This window comes from Nicotiana tabacum, chromosome 22 (assembly GCF_000715075.1).
Source record: "Nicotiana tabacum cultivar K326 chromosome 22, ASM71507v2, whole genome shotgun sequence".
Taxonomy (NCBI): domain Eukaryota; kingdom Viridiplantae; phylum Streptophyta; class Magnoliopsida; order Solanales; family Solanaceae; genus Nicotiana; species Nicotiana tabacum.
In genome coordinates this window covers 161,552,393-161,572,457 of record NC_134101.1, presented here as the reverse complement: position 1 = coordinate 161,572,457, position 20,065 = coordinate 161,552,393, and the positions used below count along the sequence as shown (strand labels likewise).

Here is a 20,065-nt window from a genome sequence, read left to right as displayed (position 1 = left end):
GTATCAAATTTAGAAATCATTAAAAAGCCTTAATGATTTATCCTTGGTACTGAACATTGTCTTATCGCGAGAATGGACCAAAAGTTTAGTTGACAATGTTGAACCATCATTAATGACTTTATTTGATCTCCTTAAACCTAGATCTTTGGATCTCTAATCTTCTAGGTAGGGTTACTGCCACTATGACTTGTTCTCGACCACAGTCCCATTCTCCTTGATGACTTCTAAACTACCTCTCTAGTTAGGCCTTTTGTAAGTGGATCTGACACATTATCACTTGACTTTACATAATCAATCGTGATAATTCCTCTAGAGAGTAACTGCCTAACGGTTTTATGTCTTCGTCGTATATGACGAGATTTACCGTTATACATAATGCTCCCAGCCCTTCCAATTGTCGCTTGAGTATTGCAATGTATGCATATTGGTGCCAACGGTTTGGGCCAAAATGGAATATCTTCCAAGAAATTCTGGAGCCATTCAGCTTCTTCACCGGCTTTATCTAAGGCTATGAATTCAGCCTTCATCGTAGAGCGGGCAATACAAGTTTGTTTGGACGACTTCCAAGATACCGCTCCTCCACCAATAGTGAATACATATCCACTTGTGAACTTGGAATCAGTTGATCCGGTGATCCAATTTGCATCACAATATCCCTCAATGACCGCAGAATATTTACTATAGTGCAAAGCAAAGTTCTAGGTATGTACTACATACCCCAAAACTCGTTTCATGTCCATCCAATGAGATTGACCTGGATTGCTCATATATCGACTCAATTTACTTATACCACAAGCTATATCTGGTCGTGTACAATTCATGATGTACGTTAAGCAACCCAATACACGAGCATAATCCAATTGTGATATGCTTTGGCCTTTGTTCTTTGCTAATGCAAGATTCACGTCAATTGGAGTCTTTGCAACTTTAAAGCCAAGTGCTTAAATTTTTCACGCACTGTCTTAATATAATGAGATTGTGACAATGCCAGAGCTTGAGAAGTCTTATGGATCTTAATTCCTATAATTAAATCAGCAACTCTCAAGTCTTTCATATCAAACTTGCCAGTTAGCATACGCTTAGTCGTATTTATGTTGGCAATGTCATTACTCATTATCAGCATATCATCCACATATAAACAAACAATGACTATGTGATTTGGAACATTTTTAATGTACACACATTTATCATATTCATTTATTTTAAAACCATTTGACAACATTGTTTGGTCAAATTTCGCATGCCATTGTTTGGGTGCTTGTTTTAGTCCGTAAAGGGACTTAACAAGTCTACATACCTTCTTTTCTTTATCTGGAACCACAAACTCTTCAGGTTGTTCCATGTAAATTTCTTCCTCCAACTCTCCATTTAAGAAGGTTGTCTTAACATCCATTTGATGAATTTCAAGACCATAAACTGCAGCTAACGCTACTAACATTCGTATGGACGTAATTCTTGTAACTGGAGAGTATGTATCGAAATAGTCAAGACCTTCTCGTTGTCTATACCATCTGACCACAAGTCTTGCCTTAAATTTGTTAATAGTGCCATCATCTTTCATTTTCCTCTTAAAGATCCATTTAGAACCCGACGGTTTATTTCCAGGAGGAAGATCAACCAATTCCCATTTATGGTTGTTCAGTATGGATTCTATTTCACTATGGACTGCCTCTTTCCAAAATAATGATTCCGAAGAAGACATAGCTTCTTTAAATGTTTGAGGCTCATTTTCAATAAGAAAGTCACAAAATCTGGTCCGAATGAAGTAGACGTTCTTTGACATTTACTACGTCTTGGATCCTCCTGGTTAAGTGTACTTTCTTTTGTTTCTTCCCAAGGTCGTTTAGATCCTTCACCAATCGACTCACATTACTTTTTATATGAATATATATTTTCAAAGAACTCAGCATTATCTGATTCTATAACCGTATTATTATGAATGTCGAAATTTTCTGATTTATGAACCAAAAATCAATATGCTTTACTATTAGTCTCATATCCTATGAAAACACAATCAATGATTTTCAGTCCTATTTTTACCCTTTTGGGTATAGGAACTTGCACTTTTTCCAAACACCCTCACACTTTAAAATAATTCAAGTTGGACTTCCTTCCTTTTCATTTTTCATATGGAATGGATTGTGTTTTGCTATGGGGTACTCGATTTAGTATTCGGCTAGCCGTAAGAACGGCTTCCCCCCACAAGTTCTGTGGCAAATCAGAACTTATCAATAATGCGTCATCATCTCCTTTAATGAACGATTCTTTCTTTCTGCAATCCCATTGGATTGGGGCGTGTAAGGGGCCATATTCTAAATATATTTGTTCAAAAGAAGATTCATATTCACCACCTCTATCACTTGTTATCATTTTGATTTTCTTGTTAAGTTGCGTTTCAACTTCATTTTTGTATTGCATGAATGCGTCTATTGCTTCATCTTTACTATTAAGTTAGTAAACATAGCAATATCGAGTACTATCATCAATAAAAATTGTGAAATACTTCTTTCCACCGCGAGATGGTATTGACTTCATATCGCAAATATCTGTGTGAATTAAGTCTAAATGATCTGAATTCCTTTCAACTGACTTATAAGGATGTTTAACATACTTAGATTCCACCCATATTTGACATTTTGATTTGTCGCATTCAAATTTAGGCAATACTTACAAATTAATCATTTTTCGTAAGGTTTTATAATTAACATGACCCAAACGTATATGCCATAATTCATTTGACTCAAGTAAGTGAGACGAAGCTGAAATTTTATTATAATTTTCAACAACCATTACATTTAGCTTGAAAAGGCCCTCAGTGAGGTAACATTTTCCTACAAACATTTTGTTCTTGCTTATTACAACCTTATCGGAAACAAAAACACATTTAAAAACGTTCTTAACAAGAAGTCCAGCAGAGACTAAATTCTTCCTAATCTCGGGAACATGAAGGACATTATTCAAAGTCACCACTATGTCGGAAGTCATTTTGAGAAATATCTTCCCACATCCTTCAATCTTGGCCTTTGCAGCATTTTCTATAGAAATCGTCTCATTGGGTCTAACAGGAGCATAAGTAGCAAAAGCTTCTCTAACAGCTCAAACATGGCGAGTGGCTCCAGAATCAATCCACCACTCTTTAGGATTGCCCACCAAGTTGCATTCGGAAAGCATGGCACATAAGTCATCAACATCATCATGCTTTTCAACCATGTTTGCTTGACCCTTCTTCTTCTCTTCCTTCGGAGCACGGTACTCCGTAGATTTGTGTCTAGCTTTTCCACAGTTGTAGCAATTTCCACTGAACCACTTCTTGCTTTGATTGTATTTCGGTCCAGAAGCCTTCTTCCTCTTTTTGTTCTCTTCAACAATATTTGTTCCCATTATTGTTGAGCTTCCACGACTTCTCTTTTCAGCAGCTTTGTTGTCCTCTCCGATTCTCAACCGAACAATGAGATATTCAAGGGACATCTCCTTGCGTTTGTGTTTCAAGTAGTTTTTGAAGTCCTTCCACAAAGGAGGCAACTTCTTAATCATCACTGCTACTTGGAATGCTTCATTGATAAGAAGCCCTTCAATAAAATTTCTGTTAGTAAAAATACTAAGATTACTACTTTCAACATCAGTATTAATTTGATTTATACCTTCAGCAAGGAGATCGTGAATAATCACTTGCAATTTCTAGACTTGGGTAATAACAGACTTGATATCTACCATTTTGTAGTCCAAAAACTTTGCAGCAACAAACTTCTTCAACCTGTCATCTTCGATTTTGTATTTCTTTTCAAGCGCAATCCACAGTTCTTTTGATGTTTCCACGCCACTGTAGAAGTTATACAAAACATCCTCCAGCCCGCTTAGAATATAATTCTTGCACAAAAAATCTGAATGCTTCCACGCCTCAATCACGAGAAAGCGTTCAGTTTCTGGAGTTTCATCGAACAACACATGAACATCTTCCTTGATGATCTTCTGGAGACTTAGAGTAGTCAAGTAGAAGAACATCTTTTGCTGTCAGCACTTGAAATCAATCCCAAAAAAATTTTCGGGTTTCTCCGCCTGTGCCAATGCTGCCGGTGTTGTTCGGCTCGTTGAGGCATTGGCAGTCACCATTGGAACAACTTGGTTCACATTATCATTAGTCATTTCTGTAAAAGAATGACACAAACGTTAAAATTACGTAGATTTTAATCTCCAATAGAGTACAAAATCACAAAGGTTTTACTCTCCAGAAACAGTGAGTACAAACACAGAAAATATTTTAAATTCCTTAAGCTTGTTAGTAAAATGTATTTGTAAAATAATTCTGGAAAATATAAATGAATATAACAGAAATGAAAAACAGAAACAGAATTTTAATCCGAGCTCACTGAATTCACAGTGTTTCCTTAAGGAATTTAATCCCCTTATAGTACCCAAGGTTATGGATTATTTCCTCCCAGGATAGAACGAATTACACACTGGTGTAGTAGTATTTCAAACCCCAGTGTTTCAGCGAACACAAAGTTTGGTAGCAAATCACACTTACTATTGCTTTCTTTGATGTTAAAAGTATGCAGAGGAAGGAGGAAAAACTCAGAAAATCGTATAGAAATTCTGAGCAGAATATTCTTGTATTTATAGCCAAAGTTGGGCTGAAATCTGAAGAGGTGCAACTCTTCAGAATGGCTGTTTATGCAAAACGGCCACAGCATAAATGTCATAACATAAATGGCTATTTACTCAAAAATAAAGAGGGAAAATTGAAAAGGGTAGTTTAATTTTCAGTTACACAACTGAAAAACGGATTGGAGGATTTAATATTAATATTTATTTTAATATTCTGTTATTAAAACAAATATTTAATAACATTTCTATTAATATTTTACTATTAACAAATAAATTTGGTCCAAAAAATTAATCAATCAATCATTTGACCAAATCCGAATCCGAGCCGAGCGACGACGACGGCGCGAGGCTTGCCTTCTTCTCAACTCTTTAAGAGCTAGAAGAAGAGCAATTGCTTATATAACCATAAAAACCTCTTCCTTTTTCAATATGGGACAATGTCCCTTTGCCAAAGGGAGAAACTTAAAATTTCACCAAAAATTTCATTTCTCTCCATTTCTCATTCACCCTCTTTTAAGTATTTAATATACTTAAATACATAAAACCCTAACAATAGCATATTTATTCGAGGTGCGTGCAAGTTGACACGGACACCATAGTTATAAAATAAAAGGTACATCAGATACAACAAAAGTAAAAACAGAGAAAAGATCAAAGTAAATCTCAAGCGGTAAACCCAAATAACAGTAAATCTTAAGCAGTAAACGCAATTATAGCATTCAAGGTTTGAAGAGTTCTATTTGAAAGAAAAAAGGAGAAAGGGGGGATGGTGGGGTGAGGAAAAATTGGGATACAGTATAAAGTTTCTAGAAGAGGTGGGCTGACTGCTCTTTGGAATATTGATGCCTACAAATATGAATGTATAATTGGGCTTCTAGAAGTTTGGTGTCATTACATGCCCATTCTTTTTATTTGTTGTGTCCAATCAATTTCATTTCATTTTATATCACCACTCACTTTTCTCATGTTCCTTGTCTTCCTCCTCTAACAAAATCAAAGAAACAAAAATCTTTTTTTTTATTATTTTTTTCCTTTTCTCTCTACTATTTATTGAGTTTTGTGTCCAAGAATGTTTGTTATTGGTACCTAATTAGAGGAAATGGTAGAAATGATGATGAATCAAGAAAGCAATAGTAGTAACACTCTTATTGATGTGTCTTCTTTTATGCTCTTTGAGGCTAGTGGGGATTCTGAATTTGATTCTAATTTTTGTAGTACAAGTCATGATGATCCAGTGGATTCATTCGCTCTAAATCCACCTTATCAACGTTTTCTTGAAGATGATGATGCACAATCATGCAGTTATGAATGTGGTGTTCATATTGAAGATGAAGATATGGACTTGGATTTCCATATTGAAAATGAAGATGATGATGATGATGTGAGATCTTGGAGTTGTTCTGATAATTGTAAAAGTGTTGGTTGGAACAGTGATATGGAAGAGGAGGAGGAGGAGGAAGATGAAGATGACGTAGTTGAACAAGGTTGGAATTTTGGTGTGAATAGATGTAAAAAAGCTAAAGTTGATTCAGTTATGGAAGAGTTGAAGTGCCAAAAGGACAAAGATAGGCTATTTTGGGAGACTTGTTTGGCCTCTTAATTATGGAGTATTAAGAATCTCATCCAAAGTCGTCTTGCGGAGCTCTCATCACTGCTTTCTTTCCCCCTCTCTGTCTTATTGTTTTTTGGCTTTTGGGCTTTTTGTTACACATAAAGAAAGTTATTATATCAAGTGTATATATATAGAAATGAAAGGTAATTTGAATGGAAATGGTTTCTTTCATTTTTCTTTTCCCCCTCTTCTTCCTCCTAGCTCCTTGTTTCTTTCTTTCTTTCTTTGGTATACGACAACAATAACAGTTAAGCGAAAGACGTGTCCAAGTGAAAGCCCCCGGTATTGTTGAATGTAAGTCGCCTATGCTCCCATAGCGGATACATGGATGAATATATATCTGATGACCAGTTCTACGAACAAAAATCTCGAGTTGGAGGCACCAAATTGATTCGGTTTTGTCGAAATTAACGAATGGACTTGAAATCATGGATCCATTTTGTGATCCACGTGACTCAAACAAGAATCCTAAGTTAGTCGGTCGGTTATACTCATGGATCATTTTACTCTATTTTATTAAACTCGTCTATGATCAGTATTATATAAAATAAAAATTAAAAGTAATAAAAACTTTAATTCTTTCTAGATCGTGTATCTTGTACTTTTTATCTTTTTCTTTATCACTTTACGGTTTATAATTATATATAAGGTTCTCATGAAATTTGGTGGGGTAGAATAACCTCATGATTTTGCTAGCCACCCAGCATTAGACCTTTGTTTTAATGATAATGATGATACATAAAATCCCCTACAATCTCGTACCAAGGACCACAGAAGAAGCGGGTATTACTAATGTTCTTTTCTTCTTTTCTTTTTGGTCTCACCTTTATAGTAGATTTAGTTATTTAATTATATACATTAACATTGTCAAAAATTTCTATAGTATCAACGTACAGTGACAATTATATTTCGTTGGAGGTTACTTTAACTTTATGGTTTTAAAAAAAACTCTACACAGCAAGTTTACAAAAGTTAAAACTCATTCATGAATTAGTAACTAATTAACATTTTCTTTTTACACTCTTAAGTAGGGTGTACATAGGTCGGGTTGGTTCGGATTTTACAATTACCAAACCAAATCAATTGTGTCGGGTTATTAAATCTAAAGACCAAACCAAACCAATAAAACTCGTTTTTCACTCTCGGTTTTTCTCGTGTTTTCGGATTGTCCGAATTTTTTCGGGTTTTTTCCCGGTAAAATCTTCGAAGAACAAAACATATAAATTGTGCTCAAAATATTTTTTAGTTCTAGTAAGATACAACTATATAAAGTATTTTTCAAGAAAATAATTCAAAATATGAGATATGTCTTGGCATTATTCTAAAATATTCAACAATAAAGATAATAAAATAATGTAATATAAATATTGCTAATTACAAAGCCATAATAAAAATAAATAAAATCTAAAAATACTAAGTCATGCTAAAATAAGTAGAATAATAAGGAAGTATTAATTACATGACTAAACGCTAACACTACAAAAAAACTAGAATTAGTTACGAACGTCGTCGCTAATCTGTCGCTAAAATGCTGGTAGCTAGCAGAATCTTTTGATAATATGTCGCTAAATGAGATTAGCGACGGATTTTTCTATTTAGCTACAGAATTTATCCGTCGCTAAAACTTGATTTTTTTAGTAGTGTAAAGAAAAAATAAAAATAGGTTATGTATTTTTATCTAAATTATTGCAAAACAAAAAATTGATATTCAATACATTACGTAGTATTGAGTTGAATGTCTTTTGTTAGCACTAGTATTGATTCGATTTTAGTTTGGGCTTTTGTTAACACTATTTAATTTACTAATGTTAATCGCTATAAAATTTATTGGAACATTCAAAAGTTCTAAATCCAACCTTCAAATAATACCTAAAAAAATTATGAAATCTTTTAAGAATATATTTATAAATTACATCACAATAAGTATATTTATATATTAAATATATCTAAATTTTCTATATATGTAATGTCGGATTGGTTTGGTTTCTGACTTTCTTTAGTTAAAACTAAACCAAACCAATTATGGTCAGAGTTTTTTTTTTTCCAACATCAAACCAAACCATAATCGGATTTTTTTTCTCGATTTGACTCGAATTATCGGGTTGGTGTGGTTTGTCGATTTCCTTTGTACACCCCTACTCTTAAGAACTTACCCATTAGCAATTCTTTATATCTAAGGAACCAACAAACAAAAGATTTAACTTAGCCGTAGTAGATTAACTAGAGGACCAAAATGATTGAATTTGTTTCTTGAAGTTTTTGTACAATAAAAATCCTGTTTGAGTGAGAGAAAAGGTATCTCTCCACCCTCTACCCGTAGGTCGAACAACCTCGTATATAGCTTGTACTAGCAATGAAAAGAAACCAAAGAACGTTCTTGCTCCATGTTTGATTTCTTGCAACTACATAGCTTGTATTAGTAAAAGAATTTGCAGAAACAAGAGAAATATTAATGATGGTACGTTGATTCAGAATTTAAAGACATTGCATACACCCTTAATAACTTCTACACATATTTTAAATTTTTATTTTCTTTAAATTTCTTACGTATATATATAATTGAAATCTGATACATGAATACACGTGCATCCACGCGCTTATATACTGATTACTGGATCTGCTTTGTTAATATCAAGAAGCAAAGAGTATTGGTCACGTCCGGAATGAGAGAAAAATATCAAAAAATTGCGAGATTTATAACTGGTAATTAAAAAATAGTCACAGTCTTTAAAGTAATAGAAATTTATTCAATTTTTTATGTAAAGATAAAATTTGAACAAAAATACCCTCGAAAATATTCTAACATAATATGCTGGAGTTTGAATTTTTTACATATGAGATTTCAGCATAATGTGCTGGAGTTCTAACATAATATGCGGGAAAATTTATATGCAGGAGCTTCGTAATCTAGTATATTATGCTTGAACTTTGCGTGTGCTGGAGTTCCAACATAATATGCTGAAATTTTATACACAAGAGCTACATAATCCCGCATATTATGTTGGAACCTCCGTGTTTCAGCAAAATAGTGACTATTTTTCAATAACTTTATAAACGCCGGCTATTTTTCAATTACCAGTCCGAAAAATGGCTAGCAAAAAATTATGCCGAGGAAATTGCGCAATGGAAAATCATAGCAACAACTTAATGTGGTTGAATCTAAAGCGCACCATGTAGCGTTTGCAAGATAATACTGTTCATAAAATATCACATATTTCATGATTAAGAACAAATGGAAATGGAGCACAAATAAACTTGCTTCAATCAAATTCCCACTTAGGGGTGTTAAACGGGCCGGGTCAACTCGGTTTTGGACCGGCCCAGCCCGGTTAAAACCGGAACCGGCTCGGACTGGTTAAAGGGGGCTGGGTTGGGCTGGGTTAGGGGGGACAAGCGGGTTGGTCCGTTTACTATTAAAATACCGGTTACCCGGACCGGTCCAACCCGTTAGGTGAACAGTACCCGTAAACCGATTAACCGGCCCGGCCCGACATGGTTTAACGGTAAAAAAAAAATTAATTTTTTTTTTAATTTGGGCCAGATCTGACCGTTGGCAACGGTCCATTTCATAAAATGGTCGTTGCCCAACGGCTGAATTGCACAAATAGCCCAATTTTGTTTTGTTTTTTTAAAAAAAATTAACCCCCCTTTCAAAATCTATAAATACCCCCCCCCCCCCTCTTCCTCATTTTTTCACTCATCTCTCAATTCTCAATCTCAATTCTCATATTCTCTCATTCTTCAATCTTCATTCTTCACCTATTAAGGTGCAATCAATTATTTGGCTATTTTTTTGGAGTTTAATTTATCGTAGTACTTATCTTTTGAAGTTTGAACAATTGAACTTCAAAATTGGAAGAATTGACGTTTCTTCGTGGTAACATTTGAGTTGCGGAATCATCAAGTGCTCAATTTATTGCCGAATTCGGTGCACTCCCTCCAACTCTTTCTCTTATTTACTATTTTACTTGCATATTTATTTGTTTTGTTGCTAGTAGTTAAATTTTTACAATATGTTTAATGCTGCAAAAAGAGTTTGTAACAAGGTTACTAATCGGGGAAATAAAAAAAGAGGTAGTACTTCAGGTTCAACATCTGGTAGTAATTTAAATACCTCTCCAAATATTCCTGAAACATTACCTGATAATAATATAGACTATGAACAATTGCAGGAAGATTTTGGTATAGATGATAATGAATTAGAAATGGAAGATGAGATACCACTTACACCTAGTAGTGTTGGAGCTGCTAGCAGGGGTGGTGGTCGTGTTGCTAGTAGTAGATCACCTGTGGCCCCGACTAGTAATCGTAGAAAAAGAAGTAAGGTTTGGAAATTCTTTGAGGAAATAGAAGGTACTGATAGAGTTAAATGTAAACTTTGTAATGATACTTTTAAACATAAGACTGGGGGTCAATTAGGGGGGACTAGGACACTTAGTAAACATATGAGAATTGAGCATCCTATAGAATGGGGATCTGATGGAGATGGAAATCAATCAACTTTAAACCCTACTACTGGTGGTCTTGTGAAATATGATAAAATGAAGGATCATGAGGAGTTAGCAAAAATGATTGCTTTGGGTTGTCTACCTTTTTCTTTTGCTTCTTCATCATATCTTATTATGTATATTCAAAGGATTTACAATCCTTTATTTAAAGGTATCCCTAGAAGTACTTGTAGAGCTGATATCTTTAGACTTCATGGACAATATCAAACATAGATACGTTATTTGTTTAGCCACCTTCCTTGCAGAGTTTCTCTAACTTCTGATATTGACCATGTTGTTAATGGAAATGATTATTTGACAATTACATGTCATTGGATAGATGATACTACTTGTATGCAAAAACGTATTATCGCTTTTAGATATGATGAAGATCAGAGTCATACTGCTACGTTTATAAGTAGTACTATTTGTGAAGTTGTTGAATTTTATAATCTCAAGCAAAAAGTATTGTGTATGTCTTTTGATAATGCTTCTAACAATAATGCCGCAATTTCAATATTAAAACTGCATTTGCAACCACCTCTTGATGAAATTTTTCATGTTAGGTGTGCATGTCATGTTTATAATTTAATTGTTAAAAGTGACCTTGATTTATTTTCAACTGAGATTACTCATGTTAGAAGAGCAGTTGGTGTTATTCAAGGAAATAATAGACAATCTAGAATAAAAGAATTTAAGAATAAGTGTGTCCAGTATAACCTTAAACCCAGATTCATGCCAGACGAAATTGTTACTAGATGGAATTATACATATATATTTTTAAAATGTTGCTACAAATATAGATTTCCAATAACTGAAGTTGCTAATGCGCATTGTACTGATCCAAACCGTATGTTAACAACTACTACTTGGGAGGTCATTAATGATGTTGTTAAATTTTTACATAAATTTTATACAGCTACTGTTGAGTTTTCTGGAGCATATTACCTTACTGTTACTATGACTTTAGTACATATAGCTGAAATTTCTTTTCTACTCTTTGAATTTAAGAAGAAAGAAAAATATAGGGATGTTGTTGAAAAAAGCAAAATTCAAAAAATATTTCTTTCCAATTCCTCCGATTTACTTAATTGGTGCCGTTTTAAATCCTTCTATTAAGATGTCTGATTGTCACCAATTAATGAATGCTTTATATACTTATATGGAGATTGGACCAACTGAAACCCCAGATTTATATACTTGTATGAACAAGCTAAATGAATATTTACAACAATTATACAATTATTATGCAAATGTAATTGATGATGCTGCTCTTAATGTAGGCAATGTTAATCCCACTATGCATTGTACCACTTCTGCTACTGTGGATGATGAAGAAGACCTTGATAGTTTTAATATTTTTTCTACATTTTCTAACACTCAAACCAGTAGCAGGAACATTGATGAGCTTCAATTCTACTTGCAGAAGCAAAAAGAGCCTCGCACAAAGGAATTTTCACCGTTGGGATGGTGGCATGAGAATGGAAAGCAATTTCCTATTCTTTTCGCTATGGCTCGGGACGTGCTAAATGTGCCAATTTCAACTGTTGCATCAGAGAGTACATTTAGCCAAGCAAGACAACAACTTGGAGATACCCGTCACTCATTGGGAAGCAATGCTTTGGAAGTTTTAGTATGTTTCAGAGATTGGATTAGATCGGAACGAAGAAATCAAGGACGTGAAGATGTTGATAGCCCAGAAGACGAGGAACTTGGAGATATATTAACACATGGTAACCCATCCGAATTTAACACTCCAGAAGAAGGTCACTCAGTTCATATTGATTATGAAGAACTTACTAAGGCAATGCAAAACCTTTGAATTTATTCTTTTTTGGTTAATTTACTTGTTAAATGTAAACCTTTCAATTTGTAAGTTTGAATTTTGAAATAAATGTAGCACTTGAAATTTATAAATGCAATTTTTTTCCATCTTACTTGTATTCTTTATATTAATATAACTTACAATAGTTATACAAAATACAAAAAAAAATAAAAAAATACACTAAACCCGGCTCGGCCCGGCCCCCTCAACCCGTAATCCGTACGGTTCAATTTTTACCCGGATGAATCCGAACCCGTTAAGAATCAACCCGGAAACGGCCCGGACCATGACCCGTACGGGTCCAAAAAAGCGGCCCGGACCGGCCCACCCGTTTAACACCTATATTCCCACTAAAACAATCATCTTTCACTGTTTTAGCTGGCTATTAGTTGACCACTTTTCTTAAATGAAGGCTGGCCACTGATTTGATTAAAGTATTGTTACCAAATTAACAAGATTCATGAAAAGTGAAAGCATAAATCAAAGCACAATCTTATAGAGAAAGTTCCCTACTATTGTCTTGTTAAACCAAAATCACTACTTTGATTCTTATCTGAGATTAAGGACTTTGTTCTTTATAAGAATCTTCTTTTGGTTATCTTGCTTGGACAATCTTAATTTTACATCAATTTTAACAGGTCAATATTAGAGAGCCTTTGCTGTGCTGATGAAACATAGGAAATAACCACAAAGTTCAGCCTCAAGCAAATCATCTGTGTCTAGACTAAGCCTAACAACAACACTTTACATAAACAGCCAAAAGATGCATCGCCAGAATGGATTCAGTTACACCAGTTCGGACGAGACATCATTTGTGCTTCCACTTACTCTGCTTGCGCTTTAAGCCCCACAGAAACAGTAAGTTGCTCTTGTGCTACATATCTCAAGCCTGAAATCCCATTATTTACTATCATGTAAACACGAAGAATCTCCATCAAAAGTGGAAAAATTCGTGGGGTTATCGTGTTCACTACACAAAATTCCCTCTAGCTGTTTCCGGAAGTCATTTTTTGCATGATCGTTCTCATCAAATTGCCGTAGGAAGCTACCTTCCATTTCACTCAGTGATTCGATTTCATCTCTGTCTTCACTGCTGTAGCTGTAACGAGGTTGCTCATCATCATCTGATGCGCGCCCTGTTGATTCACATCTAGTCTCCATCTTTCGTTGAGTGTCAAATTCCTTCTCGGTTTGTCTATCAGAAAAACTAGATGACATGGGTGAAAATCCTCCATCTTCTGTCTCTCCACGTTCTCGTAGTGTTTTCACAATCAGGGCCTTCAGTAAGTTCATCACTTGAACAGCGTGCATGAGCGCTGTCAATGGATCAGACATCTGATACCAGAACAAGTAAAACAAAATGCTTCAACCAGTTAGGGAATTTAAGATTCTGTATGCCTTGACAGAAGTATATTCCAATTACCTGTGTCATATTTGGGGCGAAAACCATTGCAATATTTCTGGCATTCATTTTGTTGGATTCCTCTTGCTCAACAACATCAGCCATCAGCTCAATTGCCCAGTTGAGCAACGCGGTCTCAGTTGGTTTAAGCTGTTCCACAAGCTCGATAAATTCCTCTTCCATGTTGCACCGCAAAACCTGTTCTGGCGAAAGCCCGTCAAGCACACCTGCTGGAAGCTCTCGGAACCAAGCTTTGATGAGACCGGCCAAACAGTGGACATTTATGTCATCGGGCACAATCCCTCTGTTGAGCTGGTCCCTTACTTCCTCCTCATGGCTATTCTCTGGGTTTATTCGAAAAATTCCTTCAGCCTAAAGGTTCATCCAGCAATACTTTAGAAAACTATTTGACAACAAATATAGTTATGGAAAAGACCTCTCATCCATCAGAAACAATAGAAAAATTGAGATACCTTCAGACCACCTTGTGAGTATAAGCGTTCCTGCATTAACAGGAGAATAGTCGGGACACTGTTGCCTCTTGTATCATAAGAACACTGCATCGACTCTGCAGAGATACCAAAAACGCTGACGCTGCAAAAAGAAAATTGCTACAAATTCAGCATGATACAATAAATAGCTTTGAAACTCTGTTTATAAACTCTGGATGCAAATTACAGCCAACCACTTACGTCATAAATGTAACTCCACAGGAATAGAAACAGGTATCAACACATGCTGTGCATTTTTTATTTTATTAAAAATTAAAAAGCATTTTCTGAAGAATAACCTTGACAGAATTTCACAAACTACTGTTAGAAAAGTTTAAATTACACACACCGACAGAGTTCTAAGAATGGAGTGAAACTGAATAACACAGTAGAGTGAACAACAGTGCAACGCATTCAGAATCTGCATGATATGGTGGAATTGCTGTCAATTGAAACAATAGCAATTACCATTCAAGAGGACCCTCAAACTTCCAACATCTGGAATGGCTTCTTCATCAGAAACAACTATAACCAGTTTACTCCGATATAGCAGTTCTTTTTCTAATTTTTGTTTTCCCTTTTCTTTTTCAAATGATTGGCTAAAGAAAGACATGAAAATATCCATACAACCATCCTTCTTGTGCTGTCTTTACTAAGTATCTACGCCTTGTAATACTTGGATAGCTAAATTCCAGTTACTGTTGTCCTAAGAATTTGTTCTTAAACTGAAGCTACTTCAAGTCCCCAACCATGGCCGTCCTAGTTTTGAAGTGATGAGTTTAGCCCTTAGCAAAAGATATGACAATAAAGCACAAAAAATTGAAAGTTCTGTAACCAGTGAGATAAATTAGGTGCAAAACTTAGTAGTCTAGATATGTTCGAAGAATTATCTCGGTATCTTCCTTGTTACCATTTTAACGAGAGACACAACAAGGATCAGATATAGTACAGGAACATTCCCATCTTTGCATACTGTCTACGAAAGTTGCTGGAAAATAGTTATTTTGACATTTTGGTCAAGGAACTACTGCTTTCATTCAAAGTTACTACTCAAGTTGCAAAGTTGGCAGATGGTAAAAGCATCCCTCTTGAGTCTTGACATACTACAATTCTACAAAAGGCACTTCCAGTTGGTAGCAAAATTTTACTAAAATGACAATTTCGAAAAAGTTGGATGTAGATGCAGGCAACCAAATTATGGGAGGTGATAAAGTCACTTCTAATTCGGCGCAAGGACACTTGCATGACAAATTAATAGGCACCCAAAAACCAATAAAACCTTTTCGGTTAGAGAGGCACGACAGAAAAGTGGTCTATTATGATCATGTACCCAAAAGGATAGGGGACCATTGAAACAGGCACATCACAAATATTGAATTACAAAATACTAGGATAGAGACATAGTAGTGGGGCTGACTTGTTGAGCATGGTTAGAACATACTGATGCTATCCTCATCTTCAATTAGCTTTAAATCCTAAATAGGAGTAAAACACAGTAAATCTTGTAAATATAACAACTTAACTATTTTTTCAGAGTTTGCATGAACCACTCCTAAAATTGTTACATTGCAGAATCTGTTGGCAGATCATCATACTAATTACTAAGACATATTTACTACTAGTATTTGAATAAGAAACTGAGCTTTTGCAAAGAATGTCTGTCCAAAGCTCAAGATTAAGTAGAAGGGTTGTAAAGATAGTCTAACTATCATAAATCCTCTAGTTATTATTACTAACGAATTAAATAGTCAGCCCTAACTAATTTGGGATTTGAATTGCAGCCTCGAATACTGGTAATTGAGCTGAAAACTAGACAAGCTTATTCTGAGTAACTATCACCTCCCCAAAAGTAAAAGCGTCAGCTTTATATCAGTTTTATGCTTTGTTAATCAGATGCAAACAACACATAAAACAAAAAAGAATCAAACGTTTGGACAAACAGAACAAGAAATTGAAATTCAAGAGCACCCAAAACACACACACACACACACACAAAAAAAAAAAAAATTTGAACAAACCTGGCACTGGGTGCTTTACAAGGGATTTCAACTTCAAACTCAAGAGGAAGACCCAAAAACCCATGAAACCGATCGAAAGTGACATGAGTTAGATGTTGGACGTTTGTGGGCCATCCGATTTCCATATGATGAAGATGAACGGTGGATTTCATCACCTCCTCCTCCTCCTCCTTTTGATCATCACGACAAGACATCATAGATTTCCTCAAAGCTGCTAAGATAAAATCCAACAAAGACAACTGCTGCTGCTTTGACCTCTTCCCATTTTTACAACCCCCACCACCTCCGCAACCCACCTCCCTACTCACCATAACCAACCCCGTCATCTCTCTTCTTGTTTTCTTTCGCCAAAAACACACACTGGCCCACGCACAGAATCCTTTTTCCGTCTCTGTTTCTTTAGGTTGTGTTTCGGGTTGTTTAATTGGTTGCATTGAAGATAGTTTTTTGGATTTCGAGGTTCTTGAGGGGTTCAAACGGCAACTAGTTTCAAATTTTTGTACTTTAAACTGACCAGAAAGCCCTTGCCAATAAGATAGAATTTCAGTTATGCCCACTTCTTTCTACAGAAATACAGAACATCTCTGGTTTCAGGTGGGTGTAGTTTAGTTTACCAATCATCAAGTCTACACATATCCAACTAAAGCCCAACTGCTCCTTAGGTCTATTCTTTATTTATTTAAATTATTATGTCAACTCATCAATTAATGGTTTTAATTATAAGTTTTTAATATATGCACACTTTAGCTTCTGAATAATCAAACTACTTCCTACACAATCCAATTGCAGCATTACAAATTTAAGTCTGCAATTGGGTCTTTCCTCTTTCACAAGTGTGTCCGTCTTATCTTCACAAGCTTCTACTTTAGCTCAATTTTAATTATCACGTGATCTTATTTATTTATTGAGGATACGCAGCCAATGTTTATTTAACTACAATATGAGTCAGCTTCATCATTGTCAAGTCATTTTCTTTGCTTCCAGAGGGGGGAATTTTCGATATATGTGTTGCGGAAGCCAAATGTATATAGTGTGAATAAGTCACAACTATTATACCAAAAATTATGACAACCACCAAATAATAAATAAATAAGACAATAAAGCAACAATAAAGAGAACACCAGAATTTACGAGGTTCGGTTAATTTTGCCTACTCCTCGGACACAACCAATATTTTATTCCACTCCAAATATACAAGTGAAATAATACTAAAGAGAGAAGATACAAATGCCTTAAACAGATGAGAAGGCAAATGAGAGGTGTGTTTAAATCCTAAACATTAAGTCTTCTTTTATAGGGGGAAAATCCCCCCAACTTTTGTTTTCCCACCGATGTGGGACAAACATTTTGTCAAATTCAACAAATCTCCACCCTTGGCAAAATTCCACATCTTCAATTTTCTCTCAATAACAAATTTGGTTGTGTCTTCATCTTCAATCTTCAGTGTTCAACAATGTTGATCAAATCCAAACAATGTTGAAACTTGATCGCAGTCACCACCTTTGTCAGCATATCAGCAGGATTCTCCGTAGTATGAATTTTCTTCACTGTGACTCCACCTTCTTCTATGATTTCTCGTACAAAATGATACCGAACATCAATGTGCTTCGTCCTTGCATGATAAACTTGGTTCTTCGCTAATTGAATAGCACTTTGACTATCACAAAAAATTGTGATACCTTTTTGTTCAACACCAAGCTCCTTTAGCAATCCTTGAAGCCAAATTGCCTCTTTCACAGCCTCTGTAATAGCCATGTACTCTGCCTCTGTTGTAGACAAAGCAACTGTTGACTGCAAAGTAGACTTCCAACTAACTGGTGCCTTTGCAAAAGTAAACACATAACCAGTAGTTGATCGTCGTTTGTCCAGATCACCCGCAAAATCTGAGTCACAATATCCAACTACAGACTGATTGTCTTCCTGCTCAAAAACTAACCCGACATCTACAGTATTATGAATATACCGTAGAATCCACTTCACAGCTTGCCAATGCTCCTTCCCTGGATTGTGCATATATCTGCTAATAACTCCAACAACTTGTGAAATGTCAGGCCTTGTGCAAACCATTGCATACATCAAGCTACCAACAACATTTGCGTATGGTACCTTTGACATATACTCTCGCTCAGCTTCATCCATTGGCGACATATTAGTACTTAGCTTAAAATGGGGAGCAAGTGGAGTACTAACTGGCTTAGTCTTGTCATCTATGCCAAAACGTTGTAGTACTCTTTTCAAATATTCTTTCTGAGATAAACAGAGTTTCTTTGAACGTCTATCTCTTATTATCTCCATGCCAAGAATTTTCTTTGCCTCACCCAAATCCTTCATCTAGAACTCCTTCTTCAGTTGAATTTTCAACTTATCAATTTCTTCCGAATTCTTGGAAGCTATCAACATATCATCAACATATAGGAGAAGATATACAAAGGAACCATCTTTAAGCTTGTGCAAATACACACAATGATCGTATTTGCTTCTCTTGTACCCTTGCCGCAACATAAACTCGTCAAATCGCTTGTACCATTGTCTAGAAGATTGTTTCAATCCGTACAATGATTTTTCAAGTTTGCACACCACATTTTCTTTTCCAGCAACTTTGAATCCTTCTGGCTGAGTCATGTAGATTTCCTCCTCCAAGTTTCCATGTAAAAACGCAGTTTTTACATCCATCTGAACTAGTTCCAAATCCAATTGTGCTACCAAAGCCAACATAATTCTAATGGAGGAATGTTTTACAACTGGAGAAAATACTTCATTGTAATCAATTCCCTCCTTTTGAGCATATCCTTTGGCCACCAATCTTGCTTTGTAGCGAACATCTACTTGGTTAGGAAATCCTTCCTTCTTTGCAAATACTCATTTGCACCCAATTGCTTTCTTTCCCTTCGGGAGATTGGCCAATCTCCATGTATGATTCTGATGAAGGGACTGTATTTCATCATTCATGGCAATCCTCCACTTATCTTCTTCTGAACTTTGGACTGCGTCTTTATAAGTGGTAGGAACATCATCAGCTACAATTGAGGTTGCACAAGCAACTGTCTCTATGAGACGAACAGGTTTCGTTATTGTTCTTTTTGGCCTGCTGGTTGCTATTGATTCAAGTTGTTGTTGAGGTTCCTGAGTTGGAATCTCCTCTACTGGCTCTCCTTCCAGAGGGTAATCTTCATTTGTTTCCTCCTCTGCTTCTTGTGTAGGAAAAATAAATTTTCCCTCAAACTTCACCTGCTTAGAAGCACCTTTATTTTGTTTGGTATCTTCTGTTACCTTATTTACCATAGCAGATTCATCAAAGGTAACATCCCTGCTGAATATTACTTTCTTTGTCATAGGACACCATAAGCGATATCCTTTGACTCCAGAAGTAATTCCCATAAAAATAGCCTTCTTTGCCCTTGGATCCAATTTTGACTCCGTCACATGATAATATGCAGTTGAGCCAAACACGTGCAAAGAGTTATAATCTATAACAGGTTTTCCATACCATTTTTCAAATGGTGTCTTGCCATTAATAGCAGCAGATGGTAAGCGATTAATGAGGTGGCATGCATATGTAATTGCCTCAGCCCAAAATTCTTTGCCCAAGCCAGCATTGGACAACATACACCGTACCTTCTCCAGC

At 35.6% G+C, this 20,065-nt stretch overlaps 2 protein-coding genes across 2 annotated transcripts; one reads left to right on the top strand and one right to left on the bottom strand.

The window, feature by feature from the left end:
- The first annotated feature begins 5,272 nt into the window (after positions 1-5,272).
- On the top strand, positions 5,273-6,388 carry LOC107812554 (uncharacterized). Its single transcript, XM_016637701.2, has one exon. The coding sequence runs from the start codon at positions 5,705-5,707 to the stop codon at positions 6,203-6,205; it is 501 nt and encodes a 166-aa protein (XP_016493187.1). The 5' UTR covers positions 5,273-5,704; the 3' UTR covers positions 6,206-6,388.
- A 6,708-nt stretch (positions 6,389-13,096) lies between these two features.
- LOC107812553 (rho GTPase-activating protein 2-like) lies at positions 13,097-17,093 on the bottom strand. Its single transcript, XM_016637700.2, has 4 exons — positions 16,441-17,093; positions 14,405-14,525; positions 13,953-14,303; positions 13,097-13,864 (listed from the first exon to the last, which is right to left on the bottom strand). The coding sequence occupies exons 1-4, from the start codon at positions 16,872-16,874 to the stop codon at positions 13,430-13,432; spliced, it is 1,341 nt and encodes a 446-aa protein (XP_016493186.2). The 5' UTR covers positions 16,875-17,093; the 3' UTR covers positions 13,097-13,429.
- Between the last annotated feature and the right edge of the window lie 2,972 nt (positions 17,094-20,065).

What these genes read in the sequence shown, in the direction of transcription:
- LOC107812554 (XM_016637701.2), top strand. Translation starts at nt 5,705, where the DNA reads ATGGTAGAAATGATGATGAATCAAGAAAGCAATAGTAGTAACACTCTT.
- LOC107812553 (XM_016637700.2), bottom strand. Translation starts at nt 16,874, where the DNA reads ATGCAACCAATTAAACAACCCGAAACACAACCTAAAGAAACAGAGACG. An exon ending in TGTAAAGCACCCAGTGCCAG is followed by an intron (nt 14,526 to 16,440) that starts GTTTGTTCAAAT and finishes TTCTTTTTGCAG; the next exon opens with CGTCAGCGTTTTTGGTATCT. An exon ending in TCGCCCCAAATATGACACAG is followed by an intron (nt 13,865 to 13,952) that starts GTAATTGGAATA and finishes TTCTGGTATCAG; the next exon opens with ATGTCTGATCCATTGACAGC.